Here is a 26,136-nt window from a genome sequence, read left to right as displayed (position 1 = left end):
AAGGGGAAAAAATATTCAGCCATGACAAGTTTGAGAAATGTTTTATTCTAAAGAAATATTTATAAAATGATAGATTTTCACTTTGGAATAAAAATAGTTTTTGCATATTTAAAGGAGCAATGTTAAAATGGAAAGGAAAAAAAAAAAAAAAGATTAAAACAAACTTAGAAGGGTTCATTAGAATTTGTCATTAAAAGTGTCTTGTACCTCACAGCTGGTAAGAGACACCAGATGTAAGGATGGGATGGGAACTGGTCACTATGGTCCAGGAATGTCCACCTCTATAAACATTGTAGTTGCTTTTAGCTAAGATCACCTCTCCAGCTGGTATTCAAGCATTAATTTATGTTCCATTTTTTTCCCCACCTTATAAAGCCTGCAAATAATCAGTGCTGTTGGCAGTTCTGTTAATATTGTATGCATACAAACAGAAACCCTGCTGCATGGTAATCCTTGTTGGATGTAAATAGACCTATTTCAGCAAGTAGTTACCATGAGAATGTCCTACATCTCTTCCCAACTGGTAAAAACCAGATCAAAGCATTCTCGGGGTTTTAAATGAGGAAATGCTGAAACTAAGACAAGCCACAAGGTTTTTCACAGGCCAGGAAGATCACAGCTCTACTTTCAGACTTTGCAGAGCAGAATGTCACCTTTGGGCCAGGGAAAAGATGAATTTCATATCCTAAGGCACTCATTTTCAAAGCATGTACACACACAAAGTACCATAGAAATAAACCTATGATACTTTGTGTGTCTAAGTGTTTTGAAAATGAGCCTCTAAGAAGCTTGTACGCATCATCACCTATCATGCTCACATTACCCTGATATTACACAACTCTATAAAAGTATAGTCACCTGAATACCTTTCGTAGAATGCACAAAAGGCAACAATTATGCTCAAATCCAAATACCAGATGTCAGTAACACATTGCACCTTGTAAAGTGATGTTTTAGAATCTTCTCCTACTGGAAAAGTACAATACAAAATGGAGCATGTATTTTGGGCAAAAAAGGGTATCGTCTTAAAATTGTAAAATATATAATTTCCCCACATCTAGTAGTAGCTGAAATCCAGGGCCTCTTCAGTGCAAGTCTAAACGGTTTACAATAAAATCAGTTATATAAATACATTAAAACTACTTTAAAAAATTAAAGCATTTTCATAGACAGTACTTAAATAACTAACATGAAACCAAGACGATGAGGGAGAGGGGAATATACGTTGATGTTGGGTATCATTAAAAAAGGGTATCACAACCAGGACGAAGGAAGTCATCATGCCGCTATATCATGGTCGCCATACCTCAAGAAAGACATAGCAGTACTTGAGGGGGTCCAGAGAAGAGTGACTAAACTGATAAAAGGTATGGAAAACTTTTCATACGCTGACAGGTTGAAAATGCTGGGGCTGTTCTCCCTAGAGAAGAGGAGACTTAGAGGAGACATGATAGAAACCTTCAAAATCCTGAAGGGCATAGAGAAGGAAGACAGGGTCAGATTCTTCAGACTGTGGGGAACCACAAGTACAAGGGGGCACTCAGAGAAATTGAAAGGGGACAGGTTTAGAACAAACGCTAGGAAGTTCTTTTTTTACCCAGAGGATGGTGGACACATGGAACGCGCTTCCAGAGGTTGCGATAGGCCAGATCACAGTACAGGGGTTCAAGGAAGGTTTAGATAGGTTCCTAAAGGATAAGGGGATTGAGGGGTACAGATAGATGTAGAGGTAGGTTATAGAAATGGTCAGGAACCACTTCACAGGTCATAGACCTGATGGGCCGCTGCGGGAGCGGACCGCTGGGCGCGATGGACCTCTGGTCTGACCCAGTGGAGGCAAATTCTTATGTTCTTATGTTACATTAAGAAAAAATAAAATAGGGAGGGAAAAGGGGAAAGACAATAGGTTAGGAAGAATGAGTTATCCTCAAATGAAATGTTAAAAATGCCAAACTTCTTGTGAGCTCTGCAATGCTCATCATGTCCAGGACAGGAATTGGATGGCAGAGGATTCTTCTTCAGTGTGTCAGCAACTGCACACTGGGACGTAAGAATTCATATCATTTGGACCTAAAGAAGCTGAGCCTGAACAGGAGTCAGCAATGCTTTTCAATTTCAGAACAAAAATCCATAGTTTGCACATTTCCTTATAATACCTTAGCTACTTTCCTCCAGTTAAGACAGTCAAAGAAGTAGTATGTTCCCCTCTCGTATGTATTGGTTTTCATTGTTGGTTCCATTCCTGGCGCCCTGGTAATCCATACCCGTTCTTCTTTATGGTACCTCCAGTCCCTGTTAAAGCTTGGTTTTTAGGTTAGACAAAGGAGAAAGGAAGAAGAAATTCTGATCTTAATTCATTTGAAATCAATTACAACATACGTAAAGTTCTTAAGCAAAAATCATGTACATTTTACCAGAGCTGGCTGTGCACGAGTGGTTGTGTTTTTGCATATGGCCCCACGTTTTGACCCCTACTGACGACTTATGCAAATATTTAAGCAAATGAGGTCCCAGAGGGAGTCTCTGCACATGACCCTGCATCCCACAGTTCTGCCTTAAAAACTGTAACCCATACCTCCTGGCTATTACTCTCCAGTTTAACATATTACACTACATGCATTCTGGTCAGATTAAGGGATGCAAAGAGAAAGAAGAAATACCTCGCCTCAAAATACAAACAGTCCAGCAAAAGAGGCAAGGGAGGCATCCTGATAGCCAAGGCAAATATATATTTGAATAAAGAATATTTGCCTCTTTTGCTGTACTGATTAAGGGATGCATCATGATCTGGGTTAATCAAACACCAGACACTTAAGAACATGAAATAGTAAGCATTGGAATGCCACATCAGACCAAAGGTCTATCTAGCCCAGTATCCTGCTTCAACAGTGGTCAATCCAGGTCAAAAGTAGCAGGCAGGATCCCACAAAGTAGCTAAATTACATGCTATCAACCCCCCCACAAGGATAAGCAAGGGCTTTCTCCAGTCTAACTTAACAGTTTATGAAAGTTACCTCCAGAACTTGTCCAAGTCTTTTTTTAACTGCTTTTACCACATCTTCTGGCAATGAGCTCCACAACTTAATTATGCATAGAGCAGAAAAACATTTTCTCTTATTAAACCCCTCTTTTACTAAGCCCAATAGCGCGGGCAGACACGTTAAGTGTTCCAATGCCCATAGGGATTGAATGGGCATTTGTTGCATGGCACTCGCTTCCACGGCTTAGTAAAAGGGGGCTTAAATGTATTTACTACGTAACTTCATGATTAGTCCCCTAGTCTTTAAACAAGAGAGTAAGCAATCAAATCACATTTACCCATTCCACTCCATTCAGGACTTTATAGTCGGCATTCTCCAAGCTGAGCTGGCCTAACCTCCACAGCCTTTCCTCATATGAAAGTCATTTTATTCCTGTTATCATTTGGTTGCCCTTCTCTGTATCTTTCTAATTCTTTTTTGAGAGATAATGGTACACAAACACTGAAGGTGCAGTTACACCATGCAGCAATACAGAAGCATTATGATTTTTGTTTCATTTTTTATTTCTTTCCTAATACAGTTAATTCCTAACTTTTTTTAAGTTGCTACCACATACTTTATTTTCTGTTCTTATGTGCTCTCTGTGGAACAACCTTATCTCCCCCCTTCGAAACCTGAGTGCTCTCCAACCCTTCCGTAAACAGCTGAAAACCTGGCTTTTCTCAAAAACCTAACACTCCCCACTCTTCTGACATCCTAGCCCTCTAACATTCTCCTCTCCTCTGATCTTCATCTAGCCCTTCCTTGGAGTTCCTTTCTTATTACAATTCCTGTAAACCGTGCCGACCTCCACAACTATGGAGATGGTGCGGTATACAAACCCAAGGTTTAGTTTAGTTAAGTTTGATATGATAAATCACACCACTACTTAATGTTTGTCTGCTAAAAGCAGCCTCTGGTTCACAGAATGCATGTCCTTTGCAGACTGGATCAACCTAAGAATTACCCAACATTGCACCATTCTTCAGATAGCAAATACTGTTATGTCATAACCAATACCCAGCTCTTAAGTAGGAAAAACATAGCAAGAGGAATGTGGCATGAACTCCACATACGACAAACTCTCTTAGCTGAGGATTTCAGACAGTGGAGTTTCCTCTGTAGATGGATTCAGAATTTCTTGAACTACCAAAGCCACTGATGGCATCAGGGTGAGAGCTGGTTGTTTCTAGCAGCTCCTTGATAACACTTGCAGCGGGTAGAAATAATAAATTATCCTTCACCAAAAGATCGCCCTGGACTTTGAAAACATCAGTAGAACTGCTCAGTCTTCTACTATGTAATCCAATTTTTTACATGGCTCATGCTTACCCTTGAGCAGGGGCATCCATTTTTTTTTCCCTTCCTGGACCACATGATCAGAACCCCTGTATTGGGGGGGGGAGCTCTTGAATATTTTGCCTGCTATAGCATGATTTATACTCATCAAAATGTGTGAATCTCATCTGAAACTGTAACTTCATGTTGCTAGCTCATTTACTAACAATGTCATGAAAGAAAGGCCAGATTGAGCTGTATTTAACCTCCAAACTGTTTCTTGGAATACAGGCACTTTTAAAATTAAATTAACTAAGGGGTCCTTTTACTAAAGTTTAGCATGCTGTGTATCCTATTTTACACCTGTGGGCCACGTCCGTTAGGGTATGCTTTGCTTTAATAAAAGGGTTTCTGAGTAAAAAAAAACACAACAAAAAAGTTTAAAAAAATGCATTTAAAGCTTCAAACTAGATTAAAGAAACATACAGCTCTACTGCAGCTAAAAGTTGTAAAACATCTCCCCCGTTCATGTAGTAGAGATAGAACAGTAGATCTTCTCCATATCGGCCAAGTTTTATTGCAGCAAGCTATGAAAGAGAAGAGAAATTGAGATTACAAAGTTTAAGGCAAGCCTAAACGCATTCATTTCAAGTCTGTCATTGCAAATTAAGGTCAAAGATTACTGCAAAGTCCTGTTTCACTTTACAATGGGTTGTGGATATCTTATTTACACCTAAGCGGCTTACAAGATACAATCACAATCTGAGAACATACGAGGTGCTACCCATAAGTTCAGGAAATTCAATTGTAAAAAAAAAAAAATTGACTACCAAAACTCCTAGTTTCCACCGTCTCCTTCGAAGTAGTCCCCTTGAGAATGTATACAACGATCCCAGCATTTCTCCCCTGAATCCACGCATCTAAGGAAATCATCTTGGGTGAGTGCCTTGAGGACCTCCTGCGATTTTGCCTGGATCTCTTCAATCATGTTAAAACGGCACCCTTTCAGTTGTAATTTCATTTGAGGGAATAGGAAAAAAATCAGGAATTGTCAAACGAGTGATGTGTGAGCAAGCATGCTGTCATGGTGGAGCAACCAATTTTTGGTTTTTCCCCTTGTCTGGGCATTTATGTCGAATGCTCTTGCTCAACCGCTTCAAAATCTCACAGTATGACTGTCCTACTATCTCACAAACATTGTGGATAGTTTGCCTATGATCTGCAAGGATAGTCTCATGAACTTTTGCTATGGTTTCCGGTGTTGTGCTTGTTGACTGTCATCGTCGTGGACAGATGTTCGTCCGTCCTTGAAGAGTTTGTACCAAAGAAAAAAGTTTTGCTTTGGCACTTGGCATTATCTCCAAAGGCTTCCTGGAGCATACGATGGGTTTCTGCAGCAGTTTTTAAAAGTTTGAAACAAAATTTGATGCAGATTCTTTGCTCAGTAAAATCCGCCGCATCACTAAAACAGAACCTTACACAGACCAAAACGACGCGACCACTCAGCTACAAGATCGTTGGCACACTGATTCACAAAAAAATACTGCTAGACACCTCTAGCGGTGGAAGGGCATACTATGTCCAGTTCACATGCGAGATTCACATTCCCCAAACTCTTGGGTAGCACCTCGTAAATACAATAACATACAAAAATGTAATTCTCCATAAAAATTGTCTTCATTCTCTATAATACCTCCACATACAATAATGTAAACATCTCCATAAAGTATTAATTCATTTAAAAGCTGGGATGGGAAAGTATGTTTGGATTGATGGGGGGGGAGGGAGGGAGGAGATCACTATGGGCTTACAATATCCACCACTATAAACCAAAAAAAAGGGTCATCATGTTATCCTATCTTACTTTCTCCTGTTGAATTAGCTAATGTCTTGGATTCCTCCAGCTGCTATTAAAGCAGGTAAACAGAGCTGGTGGTGACACTTCTGTTGATGCTACAGAATTTACTATAAATAGTTGTGTTTTACAATCATCCTTGTTCCTTTCTGGGCTATTAGTGATGAGTTGCAATGGTTGCAATTTATTTTTAACAGGATAAAGAGAATTACATTACATTAGTGATTTCCATTCTGCCATTACCTTGTGGTTCAAGGCGGATTACATCCAAACTAAAACCAGAATTACATTCAAAATTTGAAGGAATAGAATAAGCGATGACATAAAATTTTTAAGGTAATAAAAAACGTTGGTTAAAGAGTTACCAATGTCAGAATGTCAGAAGAAAAGTCATTAGGAAGTGTGTCAGTCACTGTCCTTTTACTGATCATTCACATTTTCCAGAAAACAGCACTCTGATACAAACAGTCCATCCTCATGGTGAGGGATAAAAACATATCGGGTCCAATACTCAAAAGGCATTTATCCTGACAATGGTTGCTGTTTATCTGGTTAAATATCTCAGCCAGCACTGGTTATGGACTATGTTCCCTCTAAGTGGAGCGCGTGAGCAAACGCTCATACGTTCTAGGAGCGTCACTCACAGATTTTATATGGTCACTCACAAGATTACTTGCAAATCTGAAAAACTGTTGGTTTTTAGAACTTGTTGCTTTCACAAAAAAAAAAAAAAAAAGAGAAAATTTTGCACACACCGACCAACCTTTACAGCAGGAATGTCCAACTCCGGCCCTCGAGGGCCATAATCCAGTTGGGTTTTCAGGATTTCCCCAGTGAATTTGCCTGCACTGCTTCCATTGTATGCGTATTGATCTCATGCATATTCATGGGGAAATCCTGAAAACCTGGCCTGGCGAGGGCCGAAGTTGGGCACCCCTGCATTGGGTGTGGATATTTCACAGCACTACCAGGACAGTGCTCTTGGATATCCTTTCAGACTGCCTTGGCATTAGCTGGATAGCACCAGGGAGGTGCAAGGGCAGAGTTGATATTTATCCAAAAAGTAGTGATATTCAGAATGCTATTCAGATAAATACCTACATAAGTTAAGCCAGAAAAACTACTTTCCTAACAATCAGGATAACACCAGCTATTTGGTGCTGGGGGCAACCTACTGAATATACTCAAATATAAACCTAGATTTTGGGGTGAAAAAAATGGCCCAAAAATAGGGGTATTGGTTTCTATTCAAGTCTTTCTCCTCTCAGACCCATGACAGGCCTCTCCCCGGGCCTAACTTAAGCCCTGCTGGTCTAGTGGTGAGCCAGGGCAAGAGCAATCCTCCTATGCTGCACCTCCCCATGCAGTCTCACTAGTTAAAATGGTGGATGCAAGTTCCCACAGCAGTTGCTATGGTGCTAATTGAGACTCGCCCAAAGTGGTTACAATACATTGAATAGTAATCAGGAACTCTTAAGTATTGTTCCTATCTGTCCTGCTATCTGGAGCAATGGAGGGATTAATTTACTTGCCCAGAGTCACAAGGAGCAGGCTGGGATTGAACACAAAACCCTCAGGGTGCTGAGGCAGCAGCTCTAACCACTAGGCCATTCACTCCCACAGTAACCTTGCAAGACTGACTGAGTTTGCTTTATATTCAAGTCAACCTTTCCCCCCCCCCCTCCCTTGTTGGATGGGTTTATATTCTTCGAGTATATACAATACTTCCATATGTTATTTAGGTGCTATGACTGGCATTTTAGAATAACAATCACAGTTGCTAAATACTAACCCAGCTCAGGAATTATGTCATTTATGTTAATTATTCAGTCAAACTTAATCTTCATTCACTGACCCTATACTTAAATATGATAAAGTAAGATCCTAGGACTGTCCCCAATCAAATAATCAAACAAACGTCCAGGCAGTTTACAATAAAAATTAATCAGTAGGAGACTCCATTTCAAACAGGAAAGCTCACACATACAATATACATACAGTGCTCGTTCATCCTTCATACTATTAATTAAATACTTGTAGGTCGGGGGTAGGGAACTCCGGTCCTCGAGGGCCAGAATCCAATCAGGTTTTCAGGATTTCCCCAATGAATATGCATGAGATCTATTTGCATGCACTGCTTTCAATGCATATTCATTGCGGAAATCCTGAAAACCCGACTGGAATACGGCTCTCGAGGACCGGAGTTCCCTACCCCTGTTGTAGGTAGTCATATAGAGCATTTTGCAAGGTCTTTAAAAACCTTAACAAACATCTCTGAAAACCAGCATGTATTATATTCCCATAGTTCAACCTTGAAACAAAAACACAGGTAACAAAATGTAAAAAGTCTCCTCAACAACATGTCCTCACAGCCCAAAGAAAATGCAGGCTTTGGAAACTTGTAGGAGCTATCCTTGCCACCTGTTGATCAAACTGCAAATAAGAATTCATCTATCTAAAACAGGGATCTCAAAGTCCCTCCTTGAGGGCCGCAATTCAGTCGGGTTTTCAGGATTTCCCCAATGAATATACATTGAAAGCAGTGCATGCACAAAGATCTCATGCATATTCATTGCGGAAATCCTGAAAACCCGACTGGATTGCAGCCCTCAAGGAGGGACTTTGAGACCTCTGATCTAAAAGATGTTGTCGTTTGCATTGGCCTCCCCAGCAAAACAGGTTCCAACAGAGGATGGGGATGATGGCCAACTCACCAGCATATTGTGGTTTTTGCCACTTTCAACACCAAATGGTGCTGGAGCAGCCAAGAAGAGACCGCCAAAGGCAATCCTGCAAAGGGGAAAGGTTCAACTCTCGCGGGAAGCAATAACCTGTCAATAATATGTCATCTGCATATCCGTACATTTCAATTCATATATTGGACCTTTAGACAACAGATGGTGATTTGATTTTTCAAGTAATAAAAATGGGTGGTTTTCCCCTTGGTTTACGAGCATAATTAGTTCCAGAAGCATGCTCGTAAACCAAATTACTCGTATATCAAAGCAAGTTTCCCCACAGGAAGTAAGAGAAACTCGCTTGATACATTCCCACCCACCCCCACCCCCGAGGCCAGCAGCAATGCTCCAACCCCCCCCCCCCCGAGAACTGGCATCGTTCCCCCCCCCCCCGCTCACGAACACCTCCCCCCACAAACCGGCACCACTCGCCCGAACAGCATTTAGCCTTACCCTATCTGGCACCGGCACACAGCCCACGGGACGTGCTGGTGCCGGTAAAAGAAGTTTCTGCCTCTTACCTGGGCATTGAGCATCTGCGCATGCTCAAGGCCTTCCGGTTCTCGCTCTCTCCGAGATCCTCAGAGATCTCAGAGATTTGTTCCTCAAATAAATTACATAATTAAAAACTATCATGTGTTTACTAAGATTCACTTTGTATAATGTTACATTTTGCTTAAAGTTTAGAAACCTTTCAGTGTGACAAACTTCTTTTTGTCCACCCCTACATTAAAATTCCATATTTGTTCTTCCTAGGAGGTTTTTCGCCTAGTTCCAACTTTTCCTCTTTTTTCCCTTCAATTATGAGCTTCATTCTAGAAACTGTACCTGCAATCATAGACTACCATCATTAACATGTGTAACTTAATTGGTCCTTAACTGGTTGAACTAGGACCTCTATTCCACAAACTTAACATATCATTTCATTTAGTGCGCATCTGAAAATGGAGTGTTGATATGGGCAGCGTATAGGTGGGTCACGAGTATTTGAACTATGTTGGCACATGCTCTACAGAATCCAAATTTATTATTATTTATTTATTATTTATCCATATTTATTATTATTTATTTTTAAAAATTCATATACCGTTTAGAACTAAACGATTTACATAATTTACATACACAATATTAAAATAAACACAGAATAAAAACATATACATAATGAAACACACATGTAATAAAATGAGTATACATCCAATCCTCTGGAAAATACCATGGTGAGGATAGTAGAGATCATAGATAATTCATCAGTTTTAGCGGAAATACCTAAAAAAAGGTATCTACGAATAGCTGTATCTTTAATAATTTTCTGAACCTACTCTTTTCACAGCAATTTCGTATCTGACCCACCAAGGAGTTCCATAACTTAACTCCTGCCCAACAGAAGGTCCTTTTACTAGACTCAACTAGTCTTGGATTCACGGACGTCTTCAGTAAAGCTAAACTCTCAGAACGCAAAGATCTTTTTGATGTATAACTGAGAATATTACTTTTAAGTAGTTCTGGGATATTTCATACAGAAATTGATGACAAATCATCACTGCTTTATATTGGACTCTAAAGGCGACCGGAAGCCAATGTAATGTTTTGAGATATGGTAAAATGCGATCATATTTAGTTAGACACACCCATGATCAAGCGTGCTGCTGTATTCTGTATAATCCGCAGTGCTCTGCATCTTGCCTTTATTATCCCAAGGTATAAAGCACTGCAATAATCAAGTCATGAGAAGACCATGGCCTGAACAACAGTTCGAAAATCATATGGTGCAAGCATTGGTTTCAAACGGTTCAACAAGTGCATTTGTGCAAAACATGTCTGAATGCTCTTAGTTACCTGTAAGTTCATTGTTAAGCCTGAATCAAGTCTTACGCCCAAAATAGTCAATGGCTCGTGCACAGAAAGAATATCATCAATAACTTTCACCTCTGTAGGCCACTGATAATCTGACTTTCCTACAAACATTATTTCAGTTTTATCTACATTTAATTTGAGATTTTGTTCTCCCATCCATTCCTCAATCTTACCCATGTATGCCTACAATAATTGTTCAATATTATTATCCCCATCACCTATTGGGAAAAACATTTATAACTGCTATAGAGCATGTGGAAGTTGTCGCACCAAACTTAAGACATGCGATTGCTGATTTACACTACTATTCTATATTCATGAGAAAGTTGTTTGTGAATTACTTTCTAGATGATAGCAAGCTACAGAATCAAACAGGCTCATTGAGAGACTACACCTAAGCAAGTAGCTGTTATTATAAAGCAAGAAATAATCTGACATTTTAAGACCAACCTAAGAGATTTACAACAGAGGAATAATGATATATAAATAATTAAAAAAAAAAACAAACCCCATAAACAGTCAAATAACCAATACAAATTGGATTGCAAGTAACTTGGTTTGCAAGCGTTTTGCAAGACAAGCAAAACATTTGATTAAATTTTAACCTGATATACAAACAATGTCTTGCAATACAAGCACATACAGTATACACACATCACAACTGAGCCGATGGTCCTCTCTCTGACGCTGCGGGACTGTAGTGACTGTTCTAAATGAGCGAGGTCTTGCAATACATACAAGTACATACAGTATACATGTGTCGCATCATCACAACTGAGCCAATGGTTCTTCTCTCGCTGATGCTACAGGAGTGTAGTGGCTGTTCTAAATGAGCGAGGTCTTGCAATATGAGTACTAAGTTTTTGGGTTGTGGAACGAATCGTCTGAGGTTCCATTATTTCCTCTGGGGAAATTCGCTTTGATATACGAGTACTTTGGATTACAAGCATGCTTCTGGAACGAATTATGCTCGCAAACCAAGGTTTGACTGTACATAAAAAAATAAAACCAAAAATGCCTGGCCCAACAGCGGAAATCCAATCTGCTCTCAGTAAGGAAACCTGCTGCTGCCACACAGTCTAAAAAACATCAGCATACACCTTTAAAATTTAAGCCCACATATATAAAATCCACCATCTGGGCCTGACACAAATGCATGTAATAACAATAACTCCAGCAAGGCCTCAGAACATCTACTTTTGATGTTTATTACCTTGTACTTAACAGTCTCAGGCATTGTAATAGCTTGTTTTATTATAATCACAATCAAAACATTAAAACGTAAATCAGATCTTTAAAAGCCAATTGCAATCCTTTTAGAGAGCCTAAGTACTCCTGGTGGGACTGCAACTTAATGGAATACACCTGTTCTAATTAATGCTAGATCCATTTTTTCTAATCTGTTCATGGCCATGATAGCTTTTACATTTCCTCAAACTAACAAGCTGGTTTAGCATCTCTAACTGCTCTGGTTTCACAACCAGGGCTGTGGAGTCGGAGTCAATTTCGGGTACCTGGAGTCGGAGTCTGAAGTACAAAAAACTGAGGAGTCGGAGTCGGAACATTTATCTACCGACTCCATTTTTGAACTTGGCATACCAATCACGAGTGATTCTTTCAGCTATAGCACCCACTATATACACAGCACAAATGTTGCGAGCAGCTTCTGCGGCCTTAGAACCTTGATTAAAAGCAAAAAGAAGGTGGTGTCGAAAATGCTCATTTCTCTCAACTTGATATTCCATTTTAACGATCTGAAAATTAACCAGTGCTGTGGAGTTGGAGTCGAGGAGTCGGAGGAAATTTCGGGTACCTGGAGTCGGAGTCTGAAGTACAAAAAACTGAGGAGTCGGAGTCGGAACATTTATCTACCGACTCCACAGCCCTGTTCACAACCATGAAAGAATTACTAGCACAGAATTTAAAAAAAATCAGCTAATGTATGAGAACTATAGTAGAAGATCTTTAATTTCCCTGACTTGGATTCTGAAACAATGAAGAGGTAGAAAGAAATTATTAAATATAATAGTTGGAACTCCAAAGGCACAAAATTTAATTGGCAGGATCCAGGAAAACTAAATGGGTTTGTACAAATAAAGGTTAACAAGTTGCACGTTATTGGATTATAATAACTGGGATATCACCTACAACTTGTTTGTTGACCTTCATTGCCAGAAGTGCTAAATGGTACAACAGAGGAAGATGAATTTCTACACCCTAGGGATGAGAGTTTACTTTCATGCAAAACTTGCCATCACAAGTTTGGCCAAATAAACTCTTAAGATAGACTGAAGAGGATGATATATGACAGAACAGAGCTCATTTGGAGTATTGCATTCAATTCTGGTCTCCTTATCTCAAGAAAGATATAGTGGCGCTAGAAAAGGTTCAAAGAAGAGCGACCAAGATGATAAAAGGGATGGAACTCCTCTCGTATGAGGAAAGATGAAAATGGTTAGGGCTCTTCAGCTTAGAAAAGAGACGGCTGAGGGGAGATTTTGAAGTCTACAAAATCCTGAGTGGAGTAGAACAGGTACAAGTGGATAGATTTTTCACTACATCAAAAATTGCAAAGACTAGGGGACACTCGATGAAGTTACACAGAAATACTTTTAAAACCAATAGGAAGAAATTTTTTCACTCAGAGAATAGTTAAGATCTGGAACGCATTGCCAGAGGATGTGGTAAGAGCGGATAGCATAGCTGGTTTTAAGAAAGGTTTGGACAAGTTCCTGGAGGAAAAGTCCATAGTCTGTTATTGAGAAAGACATGGGGGAAGCCACTGCTTGCCCTGTATTGGTAGCATGGAATACTGGTACACCTTGGGTTTTGGCCAGTAACTAGTGACCTGGACTGGCTGTGAGAATGGACTACTGGGCTTGATGGACCATTGGTCTAACCCAGTAAGGCTATTTGTATGTTCTTATGTACTTTACAAAGAGGCAGCCGAAAAAAACCGCAGGTGACCAAGTTACTGTAGAAGCAAACTCAGTAAGTTTACAGATCAGAGTGAGTGAACTTGCTGACCCGAGTCATTGAAGTTGGGTTCAGGACAGTAAAAAACTCAGTCCAAGTCTTGGAAACAAACAGGGAGCGAATCAATCCAGAAGAGATTTGCCCTTAGGGTGCAAAGACAAAATGAGCAAGGTGCTTTCACTGGAGAATGAATATGGAAGTAAGAAGGGCTGCTGTCTAAGAAGAGCTAAGTAACAGCTATGCATGGATCTGCTTAGAGAGCTTTCTCCCTCACATGTAAGGAAATATTTCAGGATTGGTTTTCTTGGTTTAATATGAGGATAACGAAACAAAAATTGTCTCTTCCCAGCCTCTGCTTGGGATAGCACTTAAGAACAAAAGAACTGCCATATTAGTATCCTATTTCCAATAATAGCCAATCCAGGTCAGAAGTACAAGGGATCTTCAAAAGGTTTCTGCACTTTTATTTTTTTAAACACTATCTATTAAATATCCCAAAAGCAAATTATATCATTTTTCCACAGGTGAGCTGGCTTGCCTGACTGACTACGACACATTCTCTTACCACTTCTCCCGCCCCAACTATTTCTCGCAAAAATATGAAAGTGCTGAAACATTTTGGCAGGATCCCAAAAGCAGATAGAGTCCATTCTGCTTAGCCTCAGGAATAAAGAGTGGCTTTCCCCATGTCTACCTTGTGAATCATGAAAAAGCAATGATTCAGAAAATGGAGTGTGCTCCCTTCAGGATAAAAGCTCACTTTATCAGCTGGGAACACTTCAATTGTGCCAAAAGGACTTGCTGTTCTGTATGTATGGTTTTAGACAGACCTTTGGGGAAAAAAAGATTTTTTAAGTAAAAACAAAAAACAAAACCTATGTAGATGAACTTGATATATGTCCGGTTCTACCCTCTCTCTTTTAGGGTACTGGCACTTATGTGACCCCTCTAGATCTGAGATTTGCATTATTCCCTAAAGGGAGGGGTGGAGGGAGAATTTAATCAAAGAACAGAGAAAAGCCAAAACAATTTCTAGGTAGCTTCTCCATTTTAATTTTTAATTCTGGTCCTTCAAAGAGTTCATGCTACATACACAGTGGCACAGTCAATACTGATTTGTTTTTAAATCAAATTTATTAGGAGTTAACTGATTTTCTAATTTGTATGAAAAAATTTAACTATAAAGAAAGATTAGGTTCTTACCTCGATAATCTTCTTTCTTGTAGATGTGTCTAGTGATCCTGAACTGTAGGGGGTTTGCATCTGAACCCGCAAATTGCTTGCAGAAAACTATCAATCATGTTTTCAACTCTACCTGCTGTCCCCTCAGAGCAGGATGATCTAAAATCACCGTTAAAATCCTGTGGGTCTCTGTGGTGCTGATAAATTGTTCGATTTGAAAACGGCAATCGATGTTCAAACAACTTCATGTGCAAATGAGTTTCGCGGAGATTCACCATAATGCCATCTGATCAGTCATAAGAGAAAGCAACTGACACATGCGCAGAATAGCTACGTTGCAGGGATGCACGATTGTCAATCATAGGCATGCCTTTTTGTAGCATATCATTGGTGCACGTCATAAGAGGGGAGGGGTGGAGAACTAACAACAAACCGTGCAAATGTGAAAACGCAAGATATATATGCTTTTTTCTACACTGCTTCGGCAGACATATGCAATCAGCAGCCACAGACCAGCCTGTATACACTTTTAATGGACACGCTTAAGATGCGCCTTTAACACACACATGAGATGCACACTCTTTACACATATAATCAGCAGCCCAGACCTGCTGGTATATGTGGAGAGTGTGGTGCAGTGGTTAAAACTACAGCCTCAGTACTCTCAGGTTGTGGGTTCAAACCCACGCTGCTCCTTGTGACCCTGGGCAAGTCACTTAATCCCCCCCATTGCCCCAGGTACATTAGATAGATAGGGAAAAATGCTGGAGTACCTGAATAAATTCATGTAAACCGTTCTGGGAGAACGGTACAGAAAATTAAATAAATAAATTCTAACACACGCATTTCAATGCTACCAGCACCTCCTGACCTGTCGCTAATTTGGGATCATTAAAGGCCGGCACTTCATTTTGTGCATCATCTGGGCATTGGTCGGAGTGCTCATTTTAATACTGATGAGCTCATTGTAATCCACTTACATACAATTATGGGAGGCTGCTATAAACCACGGAAAAGACCGTGATTAGCCATTTTGGACATCACTAGCTGAAATACTTCGACACTGGTTTAGCACTGATTGTTAAAGGCATGGTGAGTTTAAGAATATGGGTCTTAGTCTGTACTAAAACAATCAAGCAGCACTGTAATGCTGGAAAGAGGGAAACGGGGAGGAATCCCCGATTGTTACAGAGCAGAACAGAATTGTACTAACATTACCAATAAACATTATAACATTCAAACAGCTGCTACAAAACTGATATAAAAACGTGTGCAACCAGCACCAAGTTTATATAGAGCATGTGGCTACTCGCATGTCCCGCTATCTAGCAGAGACTTGAAGCAGACTATATACACTGTCTGGAGCATTCTCTTTTTCTTTTTTCAGCTCTCCTGAAAGGCAAATATTTCTCCAGCACTAGACTGATTCCAAGGCAGACGGCAGGCGAAGCCCACATTCAGGGTGGGGCTTTAGGATCACCAGATACATCTAAAAGAAAGAAGATTATCAAGGTAAGAACCTAATCTTTCTTTCTAGTGCAGTGTGTCTAGTGGTCCTGAACCGTAGGGACATATCAAAGCAGTCTCCAGAATTTAGAGCGTGGCCAAAAAGCCTGCTTTCAGGATGGAGGACTCGAAAGCGGCATCCTTCCTGGCTGCTACATCCACCCTGTAGAACCTAGTGAAGGTATGTAGGGTAGACCATGTAGCCCTCTACAAATCTCCGACGAGACAACCCTAGTCAAGAGACAGCAACTCCTCTGTTGGAGTGAGCTTTCAATGCGCTCAGTGGCTGCTTATTGCAGCCCACATACATGGAGGAATTGGACACCTTGATCCAACTGGAAATCAAGGCTTTAGATGCCGGCTTCCCTTTCGTCGCATGACTGGTCAGGACAAAGAGATGATCTGATACATGAAACTCATTGGTAACTTTGAGGTGCCGAAGAAGAGCACACTTGACATTCAGCAAATGCAATGCCCTATCTTTTTTCTTTGACCCCATAGGAGAGATAGTGGGCAGATGGAATTCCTGATTAATGTTGAAGGCTGAGACAATCTTTGGTAAGAAGGATGGACCCATATGTAAGGAGATCCCTGTTTCAGTAATCTTGAGGAATGGCTCCCTGCAGGAAAGAGTTTGCAACTCAGAGATTCATTTCCTGATGTAATCGCCACCAAGAAGGGAAGTCTTCTGCAAGAGCTTATACAGAAATCCATCGAGACGGTGTTAAGATTCCAGGAAGGGAAAAGGGGAAGGCACAAGGCACCCCTTTAATGAAACAAGTGACATCTGGGTATCAGGGAGCCTCTGACCCCCGTGTTTGGAAACAGGAAAGGCCTGATATCTGCACTTTCTGAAGTCTCTCCTGCAAAAAATCCAAGACTACCGAAATCAGAGCTCAGACAGATTCTGCACCTTTCACAGTGCACCAGCGCTGAAAGGACTTCCCGGTCTTAGAATAGGCTGCCACCGTGGATGGCCTCTTAGTTCTGAGGAAATACATCTGAATACCCCTTGCACTACAGCCATGCCATAAGCCCAAAGTGTTCTGGATTCTCTATAGAAACTGAACTCTGAGTAAGAAGGTCTGCTTGAACTGGCAGCCTGAGGCCCCCTGGAAACGGATTAGGTCCACAGACACAGCCTGTGGAGTCAATAGGTTCCACTAAGACTACCAACACTGAATGCCTCGAAATCCTGCAAATGACTCGACCGAGCATGGGCCATGGGGGAAACATGTATAAGAGCTTTCTCCAGTTACAGTTGGATCAACACATCCAATCCTGTGCTTCCGGGATCGTGTCTCCAACTGCAGAAATGGATCGTCTTTGGGTTTACTGCCCAGGCCTTCGGATCCATTTGTGGAAGCCCTCACTATGGCGCTGAATGCAAGGGGGAACAGAGACCATTCCCCGGGGTCGAGAGTCTGCCGACTGAGAAAATGAGCCTGCATATTTTCTTTTCCCAATAAGTATGCGGCCAAGAGAGCCTGCAAATGAGCTTCCGCCCACCAGAAGATGAGTTGAACTTCTAGGCGCAATAGGGTGCTTCTGATGCCTCCTTGCCTATTGACACAGGCCACCACTGTTGCATTGTCTGAGAAGACTGACTGCCTTGCCTTCCAGAGACTTCTCCAGCACCTGAAGCACTAGTCATATGGCTCCAAATTCCTGGTGATTTATGGACCACTTCTGTTGAGCCAGCATCCAACGACCCTGCACTGGGTGACTGTTGCAATGACCCCCCCCTCTCCCCGCCATAAAAGCTGGCATTAGTCGTAAATGTCTGCCAGGAGGAAATGCGAAGAGGCAAACTCCTGGAGAGGACAGTTGTCTGCAGCCACCACCACATGCTGCTTTTTGCTACTGGCAACCATAGAAGTGGTTGCTGAAGTAAGTCCATCTGAGGAGACCAGCAAGAGAGGAGAGAGCCCTGGAGGGGTCTCATGTGTGCTCTCACCAAAGAGACCACTTCTATGGCTGCTGCCATCGATCCTAAGACTTGTAGGTAGTGCCACACCATGGGAGACTACATACACTGAGTCAGTTCCAGATGGCTCGTCTTGAAGTTGACGATCCATCCCAAGTCTTAGAGGAGCTGTACCACTCTTGAAACTGCTTGTTTGCCTTCCTCCTTGAATGAAGCTCTGATGAGCCAATTGTCCAAGTACGGGTGCACTTAGATCCCAGCCTTGCAGAGGTACTTTGCCACCATCACCACCATTGCCTTGGTAAAGGTGTGAGGCACAGCTGCTAGGCCAAAGGGGAGCGCCGAGAACTGGAAATGCTGGTCCAGTACATGGAACCACAAGTACCTTCTGTGGGCTGGGAAAATGGGAATGTGGAGATAGGTTTCCATCAAGTCGAGGGAAGCAAGGAATTCCCCCGGTGCTACTGCCGCTATGACTGACCGAACAATCTTCATGTGGAAGTATAGCACCTTCAGAGCCACATTAACAGACTTGAGGTCTAGAATTGGTCTCCAGTCTTCTAAACCTCTCTTTGGAGTTTCTTCCTGAGCCCAATTCAGTGTCTGGGACTGACTCTATGGCATGAAGGTCCAGTAGCCTTTGCACCATTGCCCTGACTCTGAGGACTCTCTTTGGTTGGCCATCCATCCATCTACAAAGTGGTCTGGGGCCTGCTGTCTCCTTCCTCCTCTGACATGATCCCTGAAAGAACCGCTGGGTTGCTTGGCTTGCTGCAGAATGGAATCTGAGAACCTCAAAAATTACACCTTCCTGGATCCTGAGCCATCCGGGTTTCCTGTCTAGTAAGGCCTTGGGGTGACAGTCTGCAACGTTTGCCATTAGGCCATCCAGGCCCTTGTCAAATAGCATCTGCCCCTTAAAGGGGAGCCTGCTCAATGTGGCTTTAAAGGCAGAATCTCCTGCCTACTGTCTAATCCAGAGCATCCACCGAGTGGAGATCACATTGCCCAACACCATGCTCACAACTCTGATGAGATCACATAGAGCATCTGCTATATAATTCACCCCAGATAGGAGCATTTGGGGATCCTCGTCATTTTCCAGAACTGATGCTCGAGACAGTTATGTGTGGCAAACAAGTGCCACAAAGGAAGGCGCAGCTGCTGCCTTAATCCCCAACGCTAAAGCTTCAAATTGCCTCTTCAGGGGCAAGTCTACTTCATAGTCCTGCAAATCTTTATCACCACACCGTCCTCATTAGTCAGAAAAGTGCATTTGGTGACTTGTACCACCAGCAAATCCACCTTCGACTGAACAAATAACAACTGTATATCTGAAGCCATCAGGTAAAGCTTGGCTGTAGCCTTAGCTACCCGCAGGGACCCCTCTGGAGACTCCCAATGGTCTGTTACCAACTTTGTGTTGTCTGGAAGCGAAGGAAAGCACACTGACTGAGCAACAGAGCTGCTCATAACTGAGCACTGAGACGAAGGAGCTGGAGAAACTTCCAGTTTCAGTTCTCTCAGCAAAAAAGAAATAATGCTGGAAAGTGCAGAGGCGTTGAAAAACCGGCACACCATGGGATCATTCCCCTGGTCCTGGGCCACTGCCACTTTCTGACAGCCGTTCTTCAGCATCAAAGCACTCTGCCAGAAAAACTTCATCCTGGAACAATAATGCACGAAATCAGAGACTTTCCATCCTCTCTGTCTATATCAGACTGATTCTCCTGGTCCAAGCCTGTGTCCACAATTGGCCAGAACACCTGCTGAAGGGAGTTCTCCTGGGTTACTGCTTCTGTGCACTGCAAGCAGATGCTGAAGACCCTCAGCAGTTCAAATAGAGTTCTACATGACGCTCACAAAATCTGGGGTGAAGCCTTGTTCTGGGCATCTTGAGGACCCTGGTAGGGACCCCCTGGGCTCCGCTGCCCCCAAGCATCTGCAATTGGTCAGTGCACCTTGGGATGGCTCTGGAAAGGGTCTCTTCCCCTGGGAATGCACTTCCTATAGATCCCCAGTTCTGGAGAACTTGGAGGAGCCTGAGCCCGAGGCTCCCGCCCCTCCCCTGTGCACTCCGATGCATAAGGGACATGGACGCTCCTCGGCCTGCCATCCATTGCAAACCTGCCATGATATAGAGATTAAAAAACATGAGGGGTCAATCCCTATTGATCTGAAGTAAAATCAAGGTGTTTTGAGGCAGACAGAAGCTTTAGAAAAAAAAAATTTGTTTAAAATCCAAGATGGCCGCTGCTAGGAAAATCACACCAAAAAAACAGACCGTGAAGACCTACCGGATGGACAAAAAATATAGAGAAAGGGGTTTTAAAGGGGAGGAGCTAGGCTCTGTTTGTAGAAACCTTCAAAATTGACTTTTGAAGATATTAATAGCCTTACTCACTGTGCTATGTGGTACCTGCCTGCTTCAGCATAGGAAGAGATCTACCTCATAGAATCGCTGCACGAACCTGGTCTTTGGGCTGCTAGTTGGACAGAAGTCAGACTGAGCCTCAACCTCCAGAAAACCTCAGCATGAAAGGGAGGGAGGACCATTCGGCTGGCCCACTATTAATCTCGGCCGAGCAGAAACCCGAACAGCCTGTGCTCAAGCTCCTGAATAAATCAGGGATGTGAGCAGCTACACAGGAGACAGCCCTTGAACAATAAAAAAATACCAGAAGACTGGCTTGCTAGGTGTCCCCAAGGGGCCGATCGTGATAGCAGCAGACTTCCGCTGCGCGAGTCTGTGTCGTTTCCCAAGCAAGAGATCCCAACAAGTGGAAACTTCTGGCACCAAGCCTCCAAACAAATACTGAGAAAAAATGCCCCAAAATAATAAAACCGCAGAGCAGATCAGAAACACTTCTCAGAAACTTCTTTGCAGAAAACAAACTAGGTAGGGGGGGACAGGAGCAGCAACCTGGGAAGGAAGTGAGGTTGAAAACATGCTTGACAGTTTTCTGCAGGCAACTTGTAGGTTCAGATGCAAAACCTTACAGTTCAGGACCACTAGACACATTGCAATACAAATTGCATCTATAAGGTTTCTGTACAAAAAAAAAACCATTGACACAGCAGCTCCTGTTTGGATCACTACTGTCTTCATAGAGGTTGGACATACTTTCTATAGGAGGGAGATCTCTAAAGCACAAAAGATTGAACTCTAAGATGTTACAAGGGAAAGGGACTTGATATATTGGCTTTGATCCCGTGGGGAATCCACCAGGAACACAACTCCATCCCTCTCCCTTCACAGGTCTGGTGGCTCCAGCCCAGCCCAGCCCAGCCAACCCCCACCCCCCTCGCTTGCAGGTACAGCGGCTCCAGCTTACCCATCTCGCTCATGGATCCGGCAGCTCCAGCTGGCTTCCCTCCCTCCCTGCTGCTGGCATATACCTTGAATAAGAGTTAACCGATCAACGGTGCTGTGTGTGTGACCGAGGTATTCTGTTAGGATGAATTTTCTATGTAGCATTCCATTTTCCTGATAGTGGAGTGGATATTTTAAGGGGAGACAGGTTTTGTTGATCCCTTTCTGTATTTGTGATTTATAAAATGACAGTTGTACAGAATATTGTTACTTTTTATACTTTAATAAAATTATTTCAATATAAAATCAAAAATATTCAAGGTTTCAGCGGATGGGATCAGACAGAGTCCGCGGGGACAGAGCCAGAGTTTGCGGGACAGGGGCCAGAGTTCATGGGGATGGGGTGGGGACAGAGTTTGTAAGGACGGGAACAATTTGTTAACACCTGTATGCTACCTAGACAAGGGAAATTATTCACCTACAACTGGTGCACAGAACATCTGTTTAGAAATCAAAAATCAAACCACCAGTGTGCTCAGAGATCTTATAGTTGAGACCATTAGGTCATCTCTCAGTCATTGCACATATCTTCATAAATAAGTGAATAGTAAGACTTGCACTTAGCTTTGTATGGATGCTCAAAAGATCTCCTTATCTCCCTTATAAGTGCTCAGGGTCTTTATTTCATACATTTTGAATGTAGTCTATTCATGTTATTTATGAAGATATGTGCAATGACAGAGACGAGACACCTAATGGTGGGCGTGACCCACACAAAGGTTTCAACTATAAGTTATATCTGAGCACAGAAAAATTGCTAGTATATTAGTAATTAAATAGTATGTATGCTGGTGGTTTGATTTTTGGTTTCTAAACATTAGCAACATGGTCATTAAATCGGGAAATGGAAAACTGTCCATTTTCCAGCTGCAATAAAAAGTTGCTTTAGCATGTAGAAAACACCCATGTAAGGGAGCGCTAAGACCACTTTTTTCTGCAGCTTAGAAAAAAAGACTTCTATATTTTCACTATTACAGTAATGGCTAATGGTGACATGAATCTACCACACCAGTGGTTCTTAAATCTCTCCTGCGGGACACCCAGATATCCCTAATGAATATGCATGAGGCAGATTTGCATTCCTGTCACCTCTATTATATGCAAATCTGCCTCATGCATATTCATTAGGGATATCTTGAAAACCCAACTGGTAGGACAGATTTAAGAGCCAATGTACTACACACTAAGGATATGGAATGCGCTCCTTTGTGGTTCTCACATTCCAAATTAGGACAATAAACTTTAGTTTTCCATGTCATTAATTAGAAAAAATTTCTTTGGGGGGACCTTTGCTATTAGGACAATAAACTTTAGTTTTCCATGTCATTAATTAGAAAAAATTTCTTTGGGGGGACCTTTGCTATTAGGACAATAAACTTTAGTTTTCCATGTCATTAATTAGAAAAAATTTCTTTGGGGGGACCTTTGCTATTAGGACAATAAACTTTAGTTTTCCATGTCATTAATTAGAAAAAATTTATTTGGGGGGACCTTTGCTATTAGGACAATAAACTTTAGTTTTCCATGTCATTAATTAGAAAAAATTTATTTGGGGGGACCTTTCCTATTAAATTTGATAGTTCCTTTTTGAAATGGTTTTTTTTTAATATTGTTATTGTAAACCGCTTGGATTGCTTTTCTATATTAGCGGTATATCAAGTGAAATAAATCTGTTATCTTTGTGTGTTCTGGATGTGAAATTTTACCGTTTCGCTTATTTTATTTGTATTTATAAATTTATTCATTTGTTACAACATATAACAACTTCAGGCAGTTACAAAAATATACAAGGAAAAGTACACCAAACTTAAAAGTATTTAAATGAAGGAGCGGTATATCAAATTTTAAATAAACATAAACATATAAACAAGTCCACATTATGAGGGCTGATTATCTCCTGAGGGAATCACAACAATAAGAGGAAATATTTTATATTTTAAATGTAGCATTAGTACACCGCATTGACCCATATGCTGGAAAATTGATATACAGTATATCAAGAAACAATAAACCATTATTTCTTTTGATGTTTTATGATTTGGTTTTATATTAATTTGGGTTTTATTATGTACTATCTATATTTTATGTGTTTTTACAGTTACATTTTGCCTCTGATGCAGCCTATACAGGGCAAAAAAACAGCCACGTCAGGCAAACTTTTATTTCAATTACTAACAAATTCTGGGTCCTTTTACTAAGGCACACAAGCTGATTTAGCTTGCGCTAAAATGGCTAGGACGCCTTAGTAAAAGGACCCCTCTGTCTTCAATCCACCATGTCTGCTTTGACAATTTTCCTCCTTCTGGAGCTAGCAGACTGCTTGCCTGTTTGTTTTTTGGGACAAACCTCAAATATTTAAATGAAGCATTAAGTCGATGAGCCAAAAGCACTATTGTTTCTTCCTTAATTTGTGTAAACTATTAAAATAAAGCATATTGCATTGACTGTTGCCCACTTAGGATCTTGGAGAAAAGTGGGACATTTTTTAATTGGTAAAAGGTTATTGAACATTTTCTTAAACCAAAACACTCTACAAAGCCATGCAGCTATAATCTATGTATCTACTATCAGGAAGAGTAATGTACACTCACCTTATCCCTAATGTGAATGTTTGTTAAGTATTCCGAAGGAACGTGGAAGTCTTAATAAAGGAAAAAGAATGATTCTGAATTAGTTAAGCCACACAGTTCTTTGCCACTGACAAATATTACCACATAACATAATATAAATGCTCTCCCCTACCAATATCTTGAGGTCGACAAGGTGAAGATGCCCAAGGTGATGCAAATTTTGGATAGAGATTTCTAGGGGGAAAAAAGGTTGAGAGACTTATAGTATAAAAAAAAAAAAACCCTCAAAAAAATAAAAACCCTTCAAATGGGCAACTCACAAAGTAATTCCTCAAAAAATAAAAACATTTATGACTGCAGTCATTAAAAAGAATATGCAATTTCTTTTTTTATTATTCAAGCAATAAAATTGTTGTTTTCACTTATAAGTTTGGAAATAAATGCCAATAATAATTAAAATATATATATATATATATAATAGCTGGAATATCTGATCAATGGAGCTTTTAAGTTTAATATATAGTTAGTCTGATAAAAAGATCTCTCTCTCTATATATATCTATATCTATATACCGTATTGTCACGCATATAACGCGCACGTTATACACGATTTTACAAACCGAGTATAACCATGTGCGTTATAAGTGTGAGCGCGTTATACAATTTTTTTTTTCTCATTGCGATCCAGCATCCCCCCTGGGAACCGGCATCCTGCCCCCCGCTTGTGTCACCCCTCCCTCCCCCGCGATCCTACATCCCCCCCGCACCGCAAAGACATCACTTACCCGATTGGGCACCGGCACCAGCACCAATGCACAGGACGTGCCAGTGCCCGAAGATCCTCCCTCACCTGGGCTGGGCTGGGCTGGGCTTTGAGCATTTGCGCTTGCTCAAAGCCTTCTGGTCTCGCTCTCTCCGAGATTCTGAATCTGAGAATCTCGGAGAGAGCGAGACCAGAAGGCTTTGAGCATGCGCAAATGCTCAAAGCCCAGACCAGCCCAGCACAGGGAAGAGGGAGGATCTCCCTCGCACCGCCCAGCCCAGGCGAGGGAGGATTTTCGGGCACTGGCACATCCTGTGCATTGGTGCTGGTGCCGGTGCCCAATCGGGTAAGCGATGTCTTTGCGGTGCTGGGGGGGATGTAGGATCGTGGGGGAGGGGGGGTGACGCAAGCGGGGGGGGAGGATGCCGGTTCGCAGGCCAGAAGAGGGAGTAAACGGGGGTGGCGGGAGGTTATAGCAGCATGCGCAGTATACGCGTGTGTTCCCGCGCGTTATATGCATGAAAATACGGTGTATATATATAAATAAAGTGATATAGATATATATAATGATATAGGGGTCCTTTTACTAAGGCATGCTACTTGCTAAACGCTAATGCATCCATAGGCTATAACGGACTTGTTAGCATTTAGCACATGCTAATATTTAGCGCACGCTAAAACGGCTAGCGCACCTTAGTAAAAGGACCCCATACTGAGCTTTTAAGTTTAATATATAGTTAGTCCAATAAAAAGATATCACTTATAAGATAGATATCTTTTTCTCTTATAAGATATTTATATATCTTTTTATCAAACTAACTATACATTAAACTTAAAGAGCTCCATTGATCAGATATTCTAGCTTTAGGCTTGAAACGACATTTGTTGTCACCTTCTCACATACCAAATAAAAAAAAAAAATCCAGGAAATCTTCAAGTCAGAGATATTAAGGGCACTGAAATATGTATAGCAAGCAAGGTCACTGCCAATGAGTTGCATGCATAGACTGTGAGCCCGTCGGGACAAACAGGGAAAAATGCTTGAATGCCTAAATAAATTCATGTAAACCGTTCTGAGCTCCCCTGGGAGAACG

The 26,136-nt window shown here is 41.5% G+C and overlaps 1 protein-coding gene across 13 annotated transcripts in view; it reads right to left on the bottom strand.

Moving 5' to 3' along the window:
* The window catches only part of CNOT2 (CCR4-NOT transcription complex subunit 2), a 170,296-nt gene that overhangs the window by 6,541 nt on the left and 137,619 nt on the right, over nt 1-26,136 (bottom strand). For all 13 annotated transcript variants that reach the window (XM_033951311.1, XM_033951318.1, XM_033951310.1 and 10 more), the window contains 4 exons: nt 24,452-24,513; nt 24,301-24,350; nt 4,785-4,885; nt 2,157-2,301 (listed from right to left, as the gene is read on the bottom strand). In XM_033951311.1, the coding sequence (XP_033807202.1) occupies nt 2,157-2,301; nt 4,785-4,885; nt 24,301-24,350; nt 24,452-24,513 (358 nt within the window). The remainder of the gene's footprint in view (nt 1-2,156; nt 2,302-4,784; nt 4,886-24,300; nt 24,351-24,451; nt 24,514-26,136) is intronic.

Source organism: Geotrypetes seraphini, chromosome 7, assembly GCF_902459505.1.
Source record: "Geotrypetes seraphini chromosome 7, aGeoSer1.1, whole genome shotgun sequence".
Lineage (NCBI taxonomy): Eukaryota > Metazoa > Chordata > Amphibia > Gymnophiona > Dermophiidae > Geotrypetes > Geotrypetes seraphini.
The sequence above is the reverse complement of the archived record's forward strand: the minus strand, read 5'-3'. Positions and strand labels throughout refer to the sequence as shown.